At 44.5% G+C, this 18,514-nt stretch overlaps 1 protein-coding gene across 2 annotated transcripts in view; it reads left to right on the top strand.

Moving 5' to 3' along the window:
- Positions 1–16,190, top strand: part of CDHR3 (cadherin related family member 3) — a 70,478-nt gene extending 54,288 nt beyond the window's left edge. The window contains exons 17-21 of one of the 2 annotated variants that reach the window (XM_043551707.1): positions 1,510–1,541; positions 3,466–3,514; positions 9,210–9,310; positions 10,521–10,569; positions 13,990–16,190. In XM_043551707.1, coding sequence (XP_043407642.1) covers positions 1,510–1,541; positions 3,466–3,514; positions 9,210–9,310; positions 10,521–10,569; positions 13,990–14,378 — 620 coding nt within the window. In that variant the 3' untranslated portion in view covers positions 14,379–16,190. Of the gene's footprint in view, positions 1–1,509; positions 1,551–3,465; positions 3,515–9,209; positions 9,311–10,520; positions 10,570–13,989 lie in introns of both variants that reach the window. The other variant, XM_043551696.1, reaches the window with a different exon arrangement.
- The last annotated feature ends 2,324 nt before the right edge of the window (positions 16,191–18,514 follow it).

The following is an 18,514-nucleotide window of genomic DNA, read 5'->3' as shown; positions in this document are numbered from 1 at the left end:
ATAAATTTGTTAGTCTCTAAGGTGCCACAAGTCCTCCTTTTCTTTTTACCTATAACAAGTGATTTTGGGTGCCTGGTTTGAGACACTTAGAGGTGCCTGGTTTTTCAGAGGGTGGATGCCTGGTACTTTCTGAAAAATTGGGTCCCTTCAAGTTGCCTCAAGTTGAGCCCCAAAAGTTGAGGTGGTAGGGGGGAAAAGGAAGATGGTTTGAAGTAATTTTTCAGGCTCAGACACATCTGTACTAATTATACATTTTAGGCCACCACATGCCAACCACCAGAGCCTGTTGGTGGCTGGAGGTGTTGTTTGAAGGGAGATTAAAAAAAAGCCTCAAAGGAGGGAACAAAAATGGAAATGCAGAAATATAGAGGCAGCATGCACCCTTGAAATTGGGCAGCATCCATAGGTCTGCGCTGTAGAGAAGCCGAGTCTCCCTACTATTGGCGCTGACTGTGTGTGCGCTCCAGGGCTGGAGCACCCACAGGAAAAAAAAAGTGGGTGCTGAATGCCCACTGGCAGCTCCCCTATCAGTGCGTCCCCCTTCTCCCAGCACCTCTTGCCTGCTGGCAGCCCCGCCAATAAGCACCTCCCCCTCCCTCCTGCCCACCATGGATCAGCTGTTCTTCAGCATGCAGGAGGCGCTGGGGGTGGGGAGAGAGAAGGCGCTGATTGGCGGGGCATGCTCGGGGGAGGGCTCGGAATGGGGCAAGAAGAGGCAGGGTGGGGTTGTGGCTGTGGGGGAAGGGGTGGAGCCAGGGGAGCACCCCCCTGGCATATTAGAAAGTTGGCGCCTATGCTCTCTACTGACTCAGAATGAGTGAAAATGGGGGTTGGGTGGGGGAAAGAGACTGCAAATATCCAATCCATTTTTCAAATCAGAATGTTGCTTGATTGGGTTTGCAACACTTTCTTGTTTTGGCTTCCATGAACTTGCAAGTGCATAAGTTTTACAAGTGCAAATACTCATGAAAGCTACATTTTAGTTCAAATATTCCTCACAGGTAAAATTTACTCTCCTGTAGAGGGCCAGTGCAAGGACTTTGCAGCAGCTGAATCCTCAGAATATGGCTTCATTGCGAGGTCAGTTGTGCATAGCCCTAGTGCTGTCTGTCTGCACAGAGGGGAATTTCATCCCCAAAGCAAATTATTCACTCTTCAAAGGTGTGAATAATTTTGAATAAAGAATACATGTCAATTTCTAAATCTGTTCAAACAATCAATCAATGGAAAGTAAAATTCATTGAGGAAAAATTATTTGTGGCAAATTATTCACCTCTACTTCTAGGGCAAGATTGTCAAGTGTGATTAGCAAATTTGGGTGCCCAACCTGAAATACCTCAAAGGGCTCTGATTTTCAGAAAGTTCTGATCACCTGTCCTGTGAAAGTCAGGCTCTTTTAAAAAGGTGTCTCAAACTCACTCGTCACTTTTGAAAATCTTGGCTTTAATGTCTGTTTATCACAGTCAAAAAAATTCTGATTTCTTAGAATGTACATTTTATTTCCTGTAGAAAAGAAGAAAGTTAAGAAAGAAGAGGTTTGGGTAAGCACTGTAAGTCACAAACTAAAGTAAGTGTTTGGCCCACACCAGTCCTAAAGTATGGTCACAGAATTTCTGTGGAACTCTTGTATGATGCCAATGACGGAGATTGCAAGGTAGAATTCTTGGCGTAGTTTGTTTCTGCCACTATACATGTTTTCTACAAACCCACTGTTTCAAAAGTATTGAATAGTGCTATTTTTTTTAATTGTAGACATATCCTAGTGGTTTTTTCATATATACAGACTGAGAATTGGAAGCCATCACTAGAAATACTAATGGGAATTTTAGCAAGTGGATCAATGATGCCATATTAGATTCTGGTCCCACAGATCTTATCAGCCAATGAGAGTCTGGTCTAAACAAAGACTGTAGGATTATTATTAATATAACAGTAACACTCAGATTCCAGCTCAGACTGGCACTCTGTTGTGCTAGATGCTGTACATATATAGGTGACAATCCCTTCCCTAAAGAGTTTACAACCTAAAGAGAGAAGACAGGTAAAGAGTAGGAAGGGAAACAGAGTGAAGTGATCACAGGATCACACAGTAGGTCAATGGTAGAGATGGGAATGGGTGCAGGTCCCGACTCCCAGTCTGGTGCCCAATCTGCTAAGCATGAAGCTCCTTATCCACCAACAGCGTTTTAGAGAGGAGGGGTGAAATCCAGGCTTGATTAAAGTCAATGGCAAAACTCCCATTGAGTTCAGTGGGGCCAGGATTTCACCCAGATCCCTGCCTGAACGGAGTTACAATCCAGACAGACACACAAAATACAGCGAGTAACGGGATTCAGTGGGAAGCAGAGTGACTGAATGGTGACACTTAGCAGGGTTTGTTAGGTCCATGATTTGTTTGTGGGCCTTTAGGGTAAGGATTTTCAACCATCTAGCTTGTTACCTTCCTACCTGAGGAAAGGATTACGGTGAAAGGCATTTTGATTTATGGAGGGATTAGATGAGGAGATGGAAATGGGGTGAACCAGGTCAGGGTTTTTATTTAGTGACTTTGGAAAAACAAACCAGTATGACCCGTTAAATCTGGCCCAATATGTGATATTAAACACTGAGAAAGCAGGCACTGAAAAGAAGGAATCTTGAGCTATTCAGGCTACACAATGCTGTCATTCGGGCTGGTCGAAAATTTTCCATCGAAGTTGCTTTAGAAGGGAATTGGTTTTTCAACTGAAGCAAACACGGTTCATGAAAAATTTTGTTTCCGTGATATATTTTGACTTTTCATTAAAACAAACAAAAACACCCAAACAACCAAATATCAAAATGTTTTTGGCCAAAACCTGAAAATGTTCTATTCAGAAATCCCACTGTGGTGCCTCTTGGGAGTTGTAGTTCAGGTGCATCATCCCCCCCAGTCACCTCTATGGACTGGGCTCCCCAGCCAGACCACATTTTCCATCCTCCTATATCAGACACAAGAGAGGTGGAGTCACGGGGGTCAGAAAGGAGATTATTATCCGAAGGCCAAGCAGAAGGAGAACAACAAAAGGCCTATTTCTCCATTCAAACCAGTTTTACACGGTGTAACTTCATTGACTTCAACAGCGTTACTCCTGACCAGCAGCAGTGTAACTGAGAGGAGACTCAAGTTCTAAATTTTTTAGTTCTGATATGACAGCAGCAAAATGACATGATTAATTCCAGGTAATAGAGACTTGCGTACTTCTAACATGACATTTGGAGTCATTTAGAAGGTCAGACCCGATTAGTTCTCCTTTAAACATTTGGTAGCAACACCCTAAGTCACAATGACTTTTGTTGTCAGTTCTGATTAAACTCACCCTAATGCAACATGCGGGTCATATAAATCTGCTTCAATCCATGTAGGTAAAAATGTCCAAGTCACTGCTACTCCTCCTTCTTTAATTATTTCACAGGTTTGATTTCACATTGCGTGTCTCTTCATAGGAAATGACCAAGATAAACACCGTCTTTGATGGAGAAGCCACAGATCCAGGTAAGGAAAAATTAAAAGTGAATTTAAATGTTTGGCTAGAAATAAACTGGATTGGTTACCTTGTAGCAGCCCCACAACCTATTGTGTACAAACATATGACATGTCCTTTCCTTAGGCTTTCCAGACTACCTTAGCTCTAAAGCAACAAGGTGGGTGAGGTAATAGCTTTTAGTGGACCAACTTCTGTTGGTGAGAGACACAAGCTTTCATAGAATCATAAAATAACAGAGTTGGAAGGGACCTCTGGAGGCCATCTAGTCCAACCCCCTGCCCAGAGCAGGACCAATCCCAACTAAATCATCCCAGCAAGGGCTTTGTCAAGCCTGACCTTAAAAACTTCTAAGGAAGGGGATTCCACCACCTCCCTAGGTAACGCATTCCAGTGTTTCACCACCCTCCTAGTGAAAAAGTTTTTCCAACCTAAACCTCCCCCACTGCAACTTGAGACCATTACTCCTTGTCCTGTCATCTGCTATCACTGAGAATAGTCTAGATCCATCCTCTTTGGATCCACCTTTCAGGTAGTTAAAAGCAGCTATCAAATCCCCCCTCATTCTTCTCTTCCGTAGACTAAACAATCCCAGTTCCCTCAGCCTCTCCTCATAACTCATGCGTTCCAGTCCCCTAATCATTTTTGTTGCCCTTCGCTGGACTCTCTCCAATTTTTCCACATCCTTCTTGTAGTGTGGGGCCCAAAACTGGACACAGTACTCCAGATGAGGCCTCACCAATGTCGAATAGAGGGGAACAATCACGTCCCTCGATCTGCTGGCAATGTCCCTACTTATACACCCCAAAATGCCATTGGCCTTCTTGGCAAGAAGGGCACACTGTTGGCTCATATCCAGCTTCTCGTCCACTGTCACCCCTAGGTCCTTCTCTGCAGAACTGCTGCCTAGCCATTCGGTCCCTAGTCTGTAGCGGTGCATTGGATTCTTCCGTCCTAAGTGCAGGACTCTGCATTTGTCCTTGTTGAACCTCATCAGATTTCTTTTGGCCCAATCCTCCAATTTGTCTAGGTCCCTCTGTATCCTATCCCCACCCTCCAGCGTATCTACCACTCCTCCCAGTTTAGTGTCATCTGCAAACTTGCTGAGGGTGCAATCCACACCATCCTCTAGATCATTAATGAAGATATTGAACAAAACCGGCCCCAGGACCGACCCTTGGGGCACTCCGCTAGATACCGGCTGCCAACTAGACATGGAGCCATTGATCACTACCCGTTGAGCCCAACAATCTAGCCAACTTTCTACCCACCTTGTAGTCCATTCATCCAGCCCATACTTCTTTAACTTGCTGACAAGAATACTGTGGGAGACCGTGTCAAAAGCTTTGCTAAAGTCGAGGAATAACACGTCCACTGCTTTCCCTTCATTCACAGAACCAGTTATCTCATCATAGAAGGCAATTAGATTAGTCAAGCATGACTTTCCCTTGGTGAATCCATGCTGACTGTTCCTGATCACTTTCCTCTCGTCTAAGTGGTTCAGAATTGATTCCTTGAGGACATGCTCCATGATTTTTCCGGGGACTGAGGTGAGGCTGACCGGCCTGTAGTTCCCAGGATCATCCTTCTTCCCTTTTTTAAAGATGGGCACTACATTAGCCTTTTTCCAATCTTCTGGGACTTCCCCCGATCGCCATGAGTTTTCAAAGATAATGGCCAATAGCTCTGCAATCACATCCGCCAATTTCTTTAGCACTCTCGGATGCAACATATCCGGCCCCATGGACTTGTGCACGTCCAGTTTTTCTAAATAGTCCCGAACCATTTCTTCCTTCACAGAGGGCTGGCCACCTGCTCCCCATGCTGTGCTGCCCAGTGCAGTAGTCTGGGAGCTGACCTTGTTCGTGAAGACAGAGGCAAAAAAAGCATTGAGTACGTTAGCTTTTTCCACATCCTCTGTCACTAGGTTGCCTCCTTCATTTAGTAAGGGGCCCACACTTTCCTTGGCTTTCTTCTTATTGCCAACATACCTGAAGAAACCCTTCTTGTTACTCTTAACATCCCGCACTAGCTGCAACTCCAGGTGTGATTTAGCCTTCCTGATTCCATTCCTACATGCCCAAGCAATATTTAAATACTCATCCCTGGTCATTTGTCCAATCTTCCACTTCTTGTAAGCCTCTTTTTTGTGTTTAAGATCAGCAAGGATTTCACTGTTAAGCCAAGCTGGTCGCCTGCCATATTTACTATTCTTTCTACACATCAGGATGGTTTGTCCCTGTAACCTCAGTAAGGATTCTTTAAAATACAGCCAGCTCTCCTGGACTCCTTTCCCCCTCATGTTATTCTCCCAGGGGATCTTGCCCATCAGTTCCCTGAGGGAGTCAAAGTCTGCTTTTCTGAAGTCCAGGGTCCATATTCTGCTGCTTTCCTTTCTTCCTTGTGTCAGGATCCTGAACTCGACCATCTCATGGTCACTGCCTCCCAGGTTCCCATCCACTTTTCTTCCCCTACTAATTCTTCCCGGTTTGTGAGCAGCAGGTCAAGAAGAGCTCTCCGCCCCTGGTTGGTTCCTCCAGCACTTGCACTAGGAAATTGTCCCCTACAGTTTCCAAAAACTTTCTGGATTGTCTGTGCACCGCTGTATTGCTCTCCCAGCAGATATCAAGATGATTGAAGTCGCCCATGAGAACCAGGGCGTGCGATCTAGTAGCTTCTGCGACTTGCCGGAAGAAAGCCTCGTCCACCTCATCCCCCTGGTCCGGGGGTCTATAGCAGACTCCCACCATGACATCACCCTTGTTGCTCAGGCTTCTAAACTTAATCCAGAGACTCTCAGGTTTTTCTGCAGTTTCATACTTGAGCTCTGAGCAGTCATACTGCTCCCTTACATACAGTGCAACTCCCCCACCTTTTCTGGCCTCCCTGTCCTTCCTGAACAGTTTATACCCATCCATGAAAGTACTCCAGTCATGCGAGTTATCCCACCAAGTCTCTGTTATTCCAATCACGTCATAATTCCCTGACTTTGCCAGGACCTCCAGTTCTCCCTGCTTGTTTCCCAGGCTTTGTGCATTTGTATATAGGCACTTGAGATAACCCGCTGATCGCCCCTCGTTCTCAGTATGAGGCAGGAGCCCTCCCCTCTCACACGCTCCTGCTCGTGCTTCCTCCCGGTATCCCGCTTCCCCACTTACCTCAGGGCTTTGGTCTCCTTCCCCCGGTGAACCTAGTTTAAAGCCCTCCTCACTAGGTTAGCCAGCCTGCTCGTGAAGATGCTCTTCCCTCTCTTCGTTAAGTGGAGCCCGTCTCTGCCTAGCACTCCTCCTTCTTGGAACACCATCCCATGGTCAAAGAATCCAAAGCCTTCTCTCCGACACCACCTGCGTAGCCATTCATTGACTTCCACGATTCGACGATCCCTACCCCGACCTTTTCCTTCCACGGGGAGGATGGACGAGAACACCACTTGCGCCTCATACTCCTTTATCCTCCTTCCCAGAGCCACGTAGTCCGCAGTGATCCGCTCAAGGTCATTCTTGGCAGTATCATTGGTGCCCACGTGGAATGGCAGGAAGGGGTAGCGGTCCGAGGGCTTGATGAGTCTCGGCAGATTCTCCGTCACATTGCGAATCTTAGCCCCTGACAAGCAGCAGACTTCTCTGTTTTCCTGGTCAGGGCGGCAGATAGATGACTCAGTCCCCTTGGAGGAGAGAGTCCCCGACCACCACCACCTGCCTCCTTCTCTTGGGAGTGGTGGTCGTGGAACCCCCAACCTTAGGACAGCGCATCTCATGCCTTTCAACTGGTGGAGTCTCCTTCTGCTCCCTTCCCCCAGACGTATCATCTGGGCCACTCCCCGCTATGGTACCTGTGGAGCTTTCAAGCTACACAGAGCTCTTCCTCTTCCCATGTAACTCGAAAGCTTCTCTCTCACACAAACAGAAGTTGGTCCAATAAAAGATATTACTTCACCCACCTTGTCTTTGTAATATCTTGGGACTGACACGGCTCTGTGAACAATGTCTACAAACGTTACATCTAAATGTGACGAATACAAAGCTGTTTGGGCTCAGGCTCTAGCTACAGAGTTCAGAGGGTCTGAAATGCACCACAGTGGGATGACATTTGTGCTATGCCATGACTTAAATGTTATGCTGCAGTACAACGTTGCAGGGGCAGCGGAGATATGTGCGCTCACTAGGAGTGCGTTCCTGCAGCCTGGCGGAGGTTGGCTGTGTTGGCAGGTGCGTGCTGGTTGAAAATGAAAACTGCCACCACGCACACTAGGGTTATTCCCAGAGGGAGTGCTCTTTGGGATGAATGAGCGCATCCTGGGGACAGTGCCACAACATCCCACCTGCCAGACTTGGATTCATAAGCGCTCAGTTCAGCAGACTCAAGAGGAGCTGGGTCAGGTGTCCTGCAAACTCCACTGGTGCAATAATTAAACCTTGCATGAAAGCCCTGCTGGAGCATATGTAAACATCCACATTTTCAGGCTGTAACCTCAGCACCTTTTGTGCTGGTAGCTACATATAGCTATTAGACATTCCCTATTCTTTTCTATTCTAAAGTGCCTAATCTATAAGTAGCCAAATCATGTGAGGAGAGATCCAATTTTATTTTTAAATTGCCCAAATTTCACTAATGTGTTAAGATCCATTAATCTTGACACAGTACTAACTATAGCATAGAACCTCCACTTCTCTCGCCAATCCGTAAAAGTCTTTTTGTCTCACAGTACCTAGTAAAAATAATGTTTAATTAATTATAGGCAATGCCGCTAGTTGCCCTTGTCCACTTAACAAGTAAGGAGTAATTTAGACAATAAGGTAATTACAATGGACACCAGGAAATTTCTCTACATATCTGTGGAGAGTAAATGAGCTGAAGTAGTGGATGCCTGTTTCCAGTGTACAAGGGAAAAGTCACTATTAAAGTCTACAGAGGGCTATAAGTACTTTCTAACAAAGCACGATTGCACAGTGCACTAAAGTACCAAAGATTTGTGACTGCAGGACCTGTAACTATGAGTTCCCCCCAGCATGTAAACAGAGAGAACACATCGTCCCATTATCTTTCACTGAAGTATAGTGCATCTGTCAGGGGGAAAGCATTCTAGGCAAATTAAAAGTCAATGAATAGGCCAGATCTTTGGGGATGCCAGATCTCTGAGCCTGGGGTGAACTTAGACCAACTAACCTGAGTTTAAAGGTGTTGAACGATGTCTACAATAGATGCCATGTGGTGTTTCAAATTGTTTGTTCAAATAGTTAGCTACTTCGATGTAGCAAACCTATCACACACAGAGAGTCTTTCCTAGTCTAGATAATAGTGTGTTTTAGGGCTGGTCTACACTAGATCGTTATACCAGGATATCTACATCAGTTAGCGGGGTGGGTCAATAAACTACTACAACCTCTAGTGTTGACACAGCTATATCCTTATAAAGGTACCTAATAGCAGTATAGCTTACTCATCTTCGTGAACCAGGATAATCACTTTGACACCTCTATAACTGCATCCACAGTACGGGAGTTTTGCTGCTTTACTATACCGGTATAGTTAAAATAGAAAATCTAGGACTTAGATGAAGAAGTTGGGCTTGCCAAACTGACCAGAGTTTCCAGACCTTTTGATGAGATTTATTCCTTTTTAACTGACAAGCTGAGGGGAACTTCCTTCCATTAGTCTGCTAAAAGGAGAAATAGTTTAATTGTTTGTGTTTTTCCCCCTACCCAGTCACTGGCAAAATGTATGAATACAATTCAAAATCTGGGGCCCGAAGATGGAAAGATACGAAGGAGCCAGTTCAACCAGGAATAAAGGATCCAGTTGCACAGGTAATTTCAACTGCCCCAGCAAACAGCAGTGAAGGGAAAGAGAGAACAGGGACTCCAAGAAAGCAAGAAGCTGGACCAAATGGCAGGGAGCTAGCAGCAGAGAACAACATGGCAACAAAGCCCTCAGAAGGGAAGGCAGAAACTTCAAGCCAGGATAGCCTGAAATTACAGAAGCCAAAAGATAGAGCTGGGGGCAGGGGGTCATCCTCACCAGTCAGGTCACCAGTCCCCACTCCCAAAATATACTCTCAGTTACAGCCAAAACCAGCCTTAAAGAATGCGGTGTGAAGCTTTTGGGAGCCATCCCAACTGTGTGCTCATGGGAAAACCTTCACCCTGGCATTACACCATTAACAGATTCCACAGACAAGAGCGGCTTGTGCTTCTTACTCAACACCTTTCTCAGTGTGAGGGACATGGTAAATGGACAGTACCATATAAATTGCACCCAAAATGTAGGGCCAGGTTGTCCCTGCGCCTGTGTGGGTACATGAACTTGGGGGAAGAGGAAAGGGTACAAACGAGCTTCCCCATTCCCCTTTGTGTCACTCAACATAAATGCATAAAACCATAAATGCATTCCTCGTGCTCCCCACAACACAAAGACTGTTGGCTAATGCGGCTAGAAGCATGAGCTATCCCAAAAAGGGAGGGCAGGAAGTGAGCCCCTGGCCACAGAAGGGATACATACTACACGTCCATAAGAAGCATAGCAGCTGGCACATTGTATGTATGTGTGTGTGTGTGTGTGCGCGCTCTCTCTCTGTCCAGAAAGTGTCATGCGTCCATTCTGCCTCAACATGGGCCAGTGCCTGAAAGGCAGAATCGCACCCTTTGATTGCATTAAAATAATGGGGCGAGGGAGATGTAAATATGAACAGGGGGTTTCACAAGTTTTTATGAATTAGAATGGAAACAACTGTGTGGCTTGATCTGAACTTTGGTCTACCATAAGGAATTCCCAAACCTCTTCTCCTCTGGAGATGCCCGTCTTGTGACTGCATGTTTGGAGTCATTGAGCACATCAGAACCGATTAATTCTCCTCTGAACATTTGGTAGCAACACCCTAAGCCACAATGGCTTTTGTTGCCAGTTCTGATTAAACTCCCCCTAATGCAACATGCAGGTCATATAAAAATGTCCAAGTCACAGCTCCTCCTCCTTCAATTATTTCACAGGTTTGATTTCACATTGTATGTCTCTTCATAGGAAATGACCAAGATAAACACTGTCTTTGATGGAGAAGCCAGAGACCCAGGTAAAGAAAAATTATAAGTGAATTTAAATCTTTGGCTTGAAATAAGGTAACCAATCCAGTTTAACTCCGGTTAGATATTTGCATTACATATTTAAGGCTTGTTGTTTCCAAGGAGAATGGGAGAAACATTTCCAGTCAATGTTGATAAATGCATAGTAATGCTCATTGCAAAATATAAACCCAGCTATACATATAAAATGATGGGATCTAAATTAGCTGTTACCACTCAAGAAAGAGATCTTGACATCATTGTGAATAGTTCCCTGGAAACATCCGCTCAATGTGCGGCAGTAATCAATAAAGCAAACAATGTTAGGAGCCATTAATAAGGGATACATAAGAAGACAGAAAATATCATAATGCTTCTATGTAAAGCCATGGCCCACCCACACCTTGAATACTGTATTCAGTTCTGGTCGCCCCATCGCAAAAAAGATATATTGGAATTGGAAAAGTTACAGCGAAGAGCAATAAAAATGATTAGGGGAAGGGAACAGCTTCCATATGAGGAGAGATTAATAAGACTGGGACTTTTCAATTTGGAAAAGAGACGAATAAGGGGCAATATGATAGAGATTTATAAAATCATGCAAGGTGTGGAGAATGTGAATAAGTGTTATTACTTCTTCACCTAAACACAAGAACAAAGGGTCACACAGTGAAATTAACAGGCAGCAAATTTAAAACAAACATAAGGAAGAACTTCTTGACACAACACACAGTCAACCTGTGGAACTCATTGCCATGGGATTTTATGAAGGCCAAAAGTATAACTGGGTTAAAAAATGAATTAGATAAGTTCATATAGGATAGGTCCATAAATGGCTATTAACTAAGATGTTCAGGGTTGCAACCCCAGGTGCTAGGTATCCTAAGCTTGCAAGTGCCGGAAGCTGGGACTGGGTGACAGGGCGTGGATCACACAATAAAGTGCCCTGTCCTGTTAACTCCCTCTGAAGCATCTGGCACTGGCACAGTCAGAAGACAGGATACTGGGCTAGATGGACCATTGGTCTGACCCAATATGGCCGTTCTTATGTTCACAGGTGATGAAAAATCAAGCCAATACCCTAGTAACATTTACAAATCAGCTAAGATAGCTAAATATCTTGAAAGCATGTACGGTGACTATACAGAGAGAATATGCGTTATGGGGAAACTCCTGTTCCTGCTGCCAAGCAGTGGCACCAGTTGGAAGGGCCGCGGGAGGGGCAAAACCCTCCCCCAAGATTTTTACATTCGTTTAAAGTTCCACAGGCGGCAGAGCCGGGGGTGGGGTGGGGGCATGGCCTGACCTCTTTTAAGCAGTGGTTCTGTAGTAAATCAGTACAGCTGCTGCTGGAGGGGTCCAGAGAGTCACTCTGGCTGCATGGTGGCAACATCACTGAAAATTGACCTGCCCACCCCTCTATACAGATGGAGGGGTGGCTGGATCAAAATGGTGTTACTACCTTGCGCATGGGGAAGAGCGTTCCTGTAAGCAGAGCATAGGGGAGTGGCTGAGGACTCGACTCCTGGTGGCACCATCTTGTGCACTATGTGGATAAGAGAGAGGAGGGGCTCTTAGCCTGAGGGAGACTCGGGGAGTCCTGCTAGGGGATCAGATGAGTGGGGACGAGAACAGAGTCTCTGTTAGGAGAGTGGGGAGACCAGAATTCCTCCCCACCCCCCTGCAAAGCGTCTCCCTGTGGAAATATCTGAATTGGTGCCACTGCTGCCAAGCAGGACTATGTAGGGTGACCAGATGTCCTGATTTTACAGGGACAGTCCTGATATTTGGGGCTTTTTCTTATATAGGTGCCAATTACTCCCCACCCCCATCCCGATTTTCCACACCTGATATCTGGTTACCCCATCGTGGACTTAGCAGAGGGAGTGGGGAGGAAGGACTGCTCCATGACTGCGATTGTAGAGCTAGGGCTGCAGAAATCCCTGTGGCAGTTGCACCCCTCCCCCACATTCAGGGGGTTGGCCTGTGGAGTAGGAGTAGATGTATTGACACAACCTCCAAAATCGCCACAGGGAAGCACAGCAGGGGTGAACGGGTCTCACCCCTGCACAGCTGCTGAGAGCTCACCTTCATCTCATGCAGCAGAAATGCACTGGTGCCACTACATCCAGGGATTACCGGCTGTATAACACAGAGAAACCAACGGGTCGGGCTGCCTCTCAGAAAACAGTAGGACAGACAAGAAGAGAGAAAGAATTGAGTCAAAAGCTACAGCACTGATCTTCTGCCTAAACGAGTGGCCATTGTGAGATCTATACCTTAATGCATCGAAAGGCTGGAAAAATGTGCACCAATTGGAGAAAGTCCAGAGGAGGCAACAAAAATGTTCAATAGCCTAGAGAACATGACCTGTGAGGAAAGATTGAAAAACTGGGATTTGTTTAGTCTGGAGAAGAGAAGACTGAGGGGGGACATGATAATAGTCTTTAAGTATGTAAAAGGTTGCTATAAAGAGGAGTATAATAAATTGTTCTCCTTATCCTCTGAGACACAACAAGAAGCAATGGGCTTAAATTGCAGCAAGGGAGATTTAGGTTGGACATTAGGAAAAACTTCCTAATTGTCAGGGTAGTTAAGCACTGGAACAAATTACCTAGGCAGGTTATGGAATCTCCACCTGTGATATACCAGGTACAATCCAGACTAATTAGCAGCTGTGTCACTCCTGCCCTGCAATCTTGGGTGCCTTACAATGCCTTGCTGAAGTAGCTCTCACCTGGGCCACTCACAAACAGCCTTCCAGCATGCAAGCCACACCCAGAGAGTCTACATGTAACTGAAGCCTGCTAGACACACACGGGTTACACTCTGGCTCGTCTCAGCTTTGGTTATACTGCAGGGTGTCCCCAATACACTCCCAGTCTTAGGTTTCCCCCCAGAAATGTATGTCCTATATTGCCCATCCCTCTCCTGGACAATAAAAGTTATATTAAGTTTGTTATTTCTTTAAAAGGAATAATATGCACTCATCTTGTCACCCCAAATGGAGTTTCCCAGACACTTCAATTTAAAACACACTGGATTAGATAAAATAATAAAACAAGTTTATTAACTACAAAAGATTTTAAAAGGAACAGGAGTACTTGTGGCACTTTAGAGACTAACAAATTTATTTGAGCATAAGCTTTCGTAGGCTACAGCCCACTTCATCGGATGCATAGAATGGAACATATAGTAAGAAGATTTATATATATATATATATATATATATACACACACACACACACACAAACACAGAGAGAGAGAGAGAGAGAGAGAGAGAGAGAGAGAGAGAAAACATGAAAAAGTGGAGTAAGAGGCTAATTAATTAAGATTTACTCCTTTTTAACTGATACACTGAGGGGAACTTCCTTCCATTAGTCTGCTAAAAGGAGAAATAGTTTAACTGTTTGTGTTTTTCCCCCTACGCAGTCACTGGCAAAATGTATGAATACAATTCAAAATCTGGGGCCCGAAGATGGAAAGATACGAAGGAGCCAGTTCAACCAGGAATAAAGGATCCGGTTGCACAGGTCATTTCAAGTGCCCCAGCAAACAGCAGTGAAGGGAAAGACAGAATGGGGACTCCGAGCAAGCAAGAAGCTGGCCCAAATGGCAGAGAGCTGGCAGCAAAGAATAACATGGCAACAAAGCCCTCAGAAGGGAAGGCAGAAACTTCTAGCCAGGATAGCCTGAAATTACAGAAGCTAAAAGATAGAGCTGGGGGCAGGGGGTCATCCTCACCAGTCAGGTCACCAGTCCCCACTCCCAAAATATACTCTCAGTTACAGCCAAAACCAGCCTTAAAGAATGCGGTGTGAAGCTTTTGGGAACCATCCCAACTGTGTGCTCCGTGGGAAAACCTTCACTGCGGCACTACACCATTAACAGATTCCACAGACAAGAGGGGCTTGTGCTTCTTACTCAACACCTTTCTTAGTGTGAGGGACATGGTAAATGGACAGTACCATGTAAATTGCACCCAAAATGTAGGGCCAGGTTGTCCCTGCACCTGCGTAGGTGCGTGAACTTGGGGGAAGAGGAAAGGGTACAATGAGCTTCCCCATTCCCCTATGTGTCACTCCACATAGGCCCAAACCATAAATGCAATCCTCATGCTCCCCACACCACAAAGACTGTTGGCTAATGCAGTTGGAGGCACGAATTACCCTAAAAAGGGTGGGCAGGAGGTGAGGCCACGGCCACAGAAGGGATACATACTACACATCCTTAGGACATGTAGCAGCTGACACACTGTGTGTGCGCGTGTGTGTGCGCACGCGTATGTGTAACCCACACACATCCTGGGTGTGGTGTTCTCTCCCATCTAGTGACACCAAGACCACTTAGAGAGAGATTAATGATCTAAAAATGCCAGAAAAAGCCCCAAATGAAGCTGATTATATATATATACACATATACATATATATATACACACACACACACACACAAAAACGCAAACAAACAATGCTAGGAAACTGAACAAGTTTGCTTCATTGTCCAAACTGAGTGAGCGGCTAAAAGAAAATAATCATCATAAAGAAAGAAATGTAAGTTTAAAAAGTCTAGTATTTCGTTGGTAACAGCGAAGTGCTTTTCACACATGATTTTTATCTGTATCCTGTCCTTTATGACTTAGAAAAGAAAACATTTTGAAAATATTTTTGAATGGAAAAATCCCTAGCTTCTTTTGTTGTATTAGGTCCTCCTGTTAAAGTTCATAGCTTTTGTAACTTTATTATTGTTCAATTTCATCATGTTCTGTGCTTTTTGTATTTTGCAAAATCAAGCTGAAGATACCCAGAAGAAAAATGATTTCACAACGTATGTTACAGTGTAACTGGTCTAGTGTGATAATGTATGGAGGTTTATGCTGTGCACAATACTGAAACAGGGAAAAAAGTGTTACATCATTGCAAGAAATTGCTAGTTTGCAAACAAAAATATTTCTGAATGAATTATTTGTCAGAAATCCTCTGCTCTTTTTTTCTTGAGTACAAGGGGAATGATCTGATCAGCTCAATGGCAGCAGAAAATGTTTGGGATTAAGTTAGGTGAGGATCTTAAATTCTAATTTTATTTGATCTTAACTTTTCCGATGTGTCAGTCTGTACCATGTTAAGGGGGACTACCCTTATTTCCAGATACAAATCTGGAAACAGCAGTCTGATTTTCCAGGACTGAAGGGGAAAGCACACAAGACTGGATTGCATTCCCTTGCAGTGGAAGACATATGACAACTTCATTGGTTGGGTTCCTACTAATTGTAAGGCTGTTCCTTGTGGTGTTGCATTAGCACGCTGTTTCTGAGGGCCTGGAAGGGGTTTGGCTCATGAACTATTTTATTAGGAAACACCAACTGCAATTGGAAAAGAAGAAAGCAGGGAAAAGTTCAGTCATGACAACATTTCACTTAGCAATTAGAAACCTAATTTATCTTTAATAACACAATGCTAGAGATAGGAAAGAGTGATTCACTGCCTTTGCACAGTCTGGGCATGTTACCAGTTACTGTGTCTGTGCTGGTTGTTATAGTGTTGCTTGACCCTTGAGCACCAAGATTACTAGTCACCTATTCAGAGCTCCAGCCCGCTATTGTTTGTAGTGGTTTCATGTAAATAAAATACATCCCATTTCTGCACGAGCTGCTTTCCAGTGTAATAAGAAGTGCTGCAGTAACTGGTACTGGCATTGTAACTCTTATCTTTTCATCAGCATGGTTCAGAGATACCCACAGGTACACCTGTCACTGATAAAGAAACTTCATTTCTGTGTGTGATGAAGATTTTGAATTGCATTATACTTGTTATAAGAAGACAGCCTGCATTTTTCAGTTTGCCCTTATTGGCATTCCTATGGTGTTCCTCACTATAGTTTCTGAAGGTCCCGCACATCACCCTTGAAAGGTAGGGAATCATTATCCCTCTTTTACAGATGGAGAAACTGGGGCACAAATAGCTCCTAGCATCACTCAGAAAGCCTGTGGCACAGCAGGGGGTAAAAATCAGCTCTCCTGGTGCTTAGTCCTGTGCTTGAACCACATGACTCCTCCATTCTAGGGAGAAATTGTGGAACATTATGCTTGCAACAGCAATACGGGTGACACCCAGCTCTGTCTTGCTCACCTCCCCCACTAATAGAACCATCACCCCAAGTAGCTCATTGCCTAGATCAGCAACTGCATGAAAAGCAGCAGACTGAAACTTGGCTCAAGTGAGACAGAATTGTGTTGGTGGGAAGCCATAAACATTTTGAAGGTTTAGTCACCAAAACAGCAGCTCCCCCTTTTTAGAGATTCCCCAAATAGTCACAGCTTGGGGTTCTGCTTGACCCTCCACTGCTACTGGAAACTACAAGCTATGGCTCCCAGGACTCCTCCTTCCATCTGAGGTTGGCTTGAGGTTTGGCCCCATACTGCTGGGCCGTGACTTGGGCACAGTAGAAGGCATGCCTTTGTGAGTCCCATGCAGCTCACTGTGCTTGGGAACAAGAGAACTGACCATAATGCTCCAACTGCTCTAGAACACAGCATCCTTAGCCACCATAGTTGCTGAACATACCTCATTCCAGTACTCTGCTCACTACACTGGCTCCACATGGAACACTCCATATACACTTCAACTTGGTCCTCCTCTTTAAGGACTTCCATGACCATGAACCAAGCTACATAAAAATGCCTCTTGCTCAGGAACCCCAAGTTCCTTCAGGAGCTAAGTTTCACCCGGACTATGAAATGGTCAACCTCATGCCAAGGGGACAGAGGTTTTTCCAGCAGCTGGCCCAGTGCTATGGAAGTCCCTCCCTGCTGGGAGGAGTTGAGAATGACTATGGGTCTCCCCACTTTCAGGGGAACAGTGGAAAATCCACTTCTTTAGCCTATCTTTGCCACAGCAACAGTTCTAAGGCTAAGACAGTAGGATGAAGAGAAGAGGTATACACCTTAATAATAATACAATACACTATGTAATAAAGCTTCTAGCCACATTTTAGGGAGGAGGAAGACATCTAGTCTACATATTGGACTAAACCTTGCATTTGTTCTATTTGGGAGGCATTCAGATACTACAGAGCCAACAACTGGAAGCTAAAGCTAGACAAACAAACTTGGATTAAAGTGCAAGTTTTTAACAGTGACGTTAATTAATGATTGGAGCAATTTCCTTCAGGATGTAACGGATTTTTCATCACTCAAAGTCTTTAAATCAAGAGTGTTTGTCTTTTTCTAGAAGATATACTCTAGCTCAACCACAATTTGTGGGAATTACTGGGTGAAATTCTATGGCCTGTGCTATGCAGGATGTCAATTTAGATTATTGTAATTGCCTCTTTTGGCCTTACACATTTATTAATATACACAGCGATGGATATGGTATAAGAGGGTGGAGGAAAGATTCTAGCACAATTTATTTCTGACAGATACCGTTGATTGCAGCTACAAGATGTTATAGTGAGAAGAAGTGGGATCTAATGGCTAGAATAGTGGGGAATGGGAGTCAGAGCTCCTGACCAGTGATTTGCTGTGATCATGCACAAGGTCTGATACAACACCCACTGAAGTCAATAGGAGTCTTGCTATTTATTACAATAATTTTGCACTGGGCTTCAAGTCATTGTGCCTCTGTTTCCTGATCTCCAAGATAAGTATGGTGATATCTTACAGGAATATTGTGTGGTTTAATTCATGTTGCTGAAGTGCTTTGAGAACTGTGGATTAAACTTGTTATATAAGTTGCAAATGTTGTTCTAAAAAGAGCACAAATCAGTTTTCCTGATGAGGATTTACAGTTTGCTTGTGGTCATATTAGCAGATTTTTTGGGTCTTTTCTCTTGAGGAAAAAAAGTTTTAGAACCCATAAATACCTAGCTTTCATGGTTAATGCAACTACTATTTATAATACAAACATGATAAATCTCAGCTTGCTGCTGGCCAAATAACTATAGTTATCATGGAATGCAA

This window comes from Chelonia mydas, chromosome 1 (genome assembly GCF_015237465.2).
Source record: "Chelonia mydas isolate rCheMyd1 chromosome 1, rCheMyd1.pri.v2, whole genome shotgun sequence".
Lineage (NCBI taxonomy): Eukaryota > Metazoa > Chordata > Testudines > Cheloniidae > Chelonia > Chelonia mydas.
This window is presented reverse-complemented; position numbering and strand designations above follow the sequence as displayed.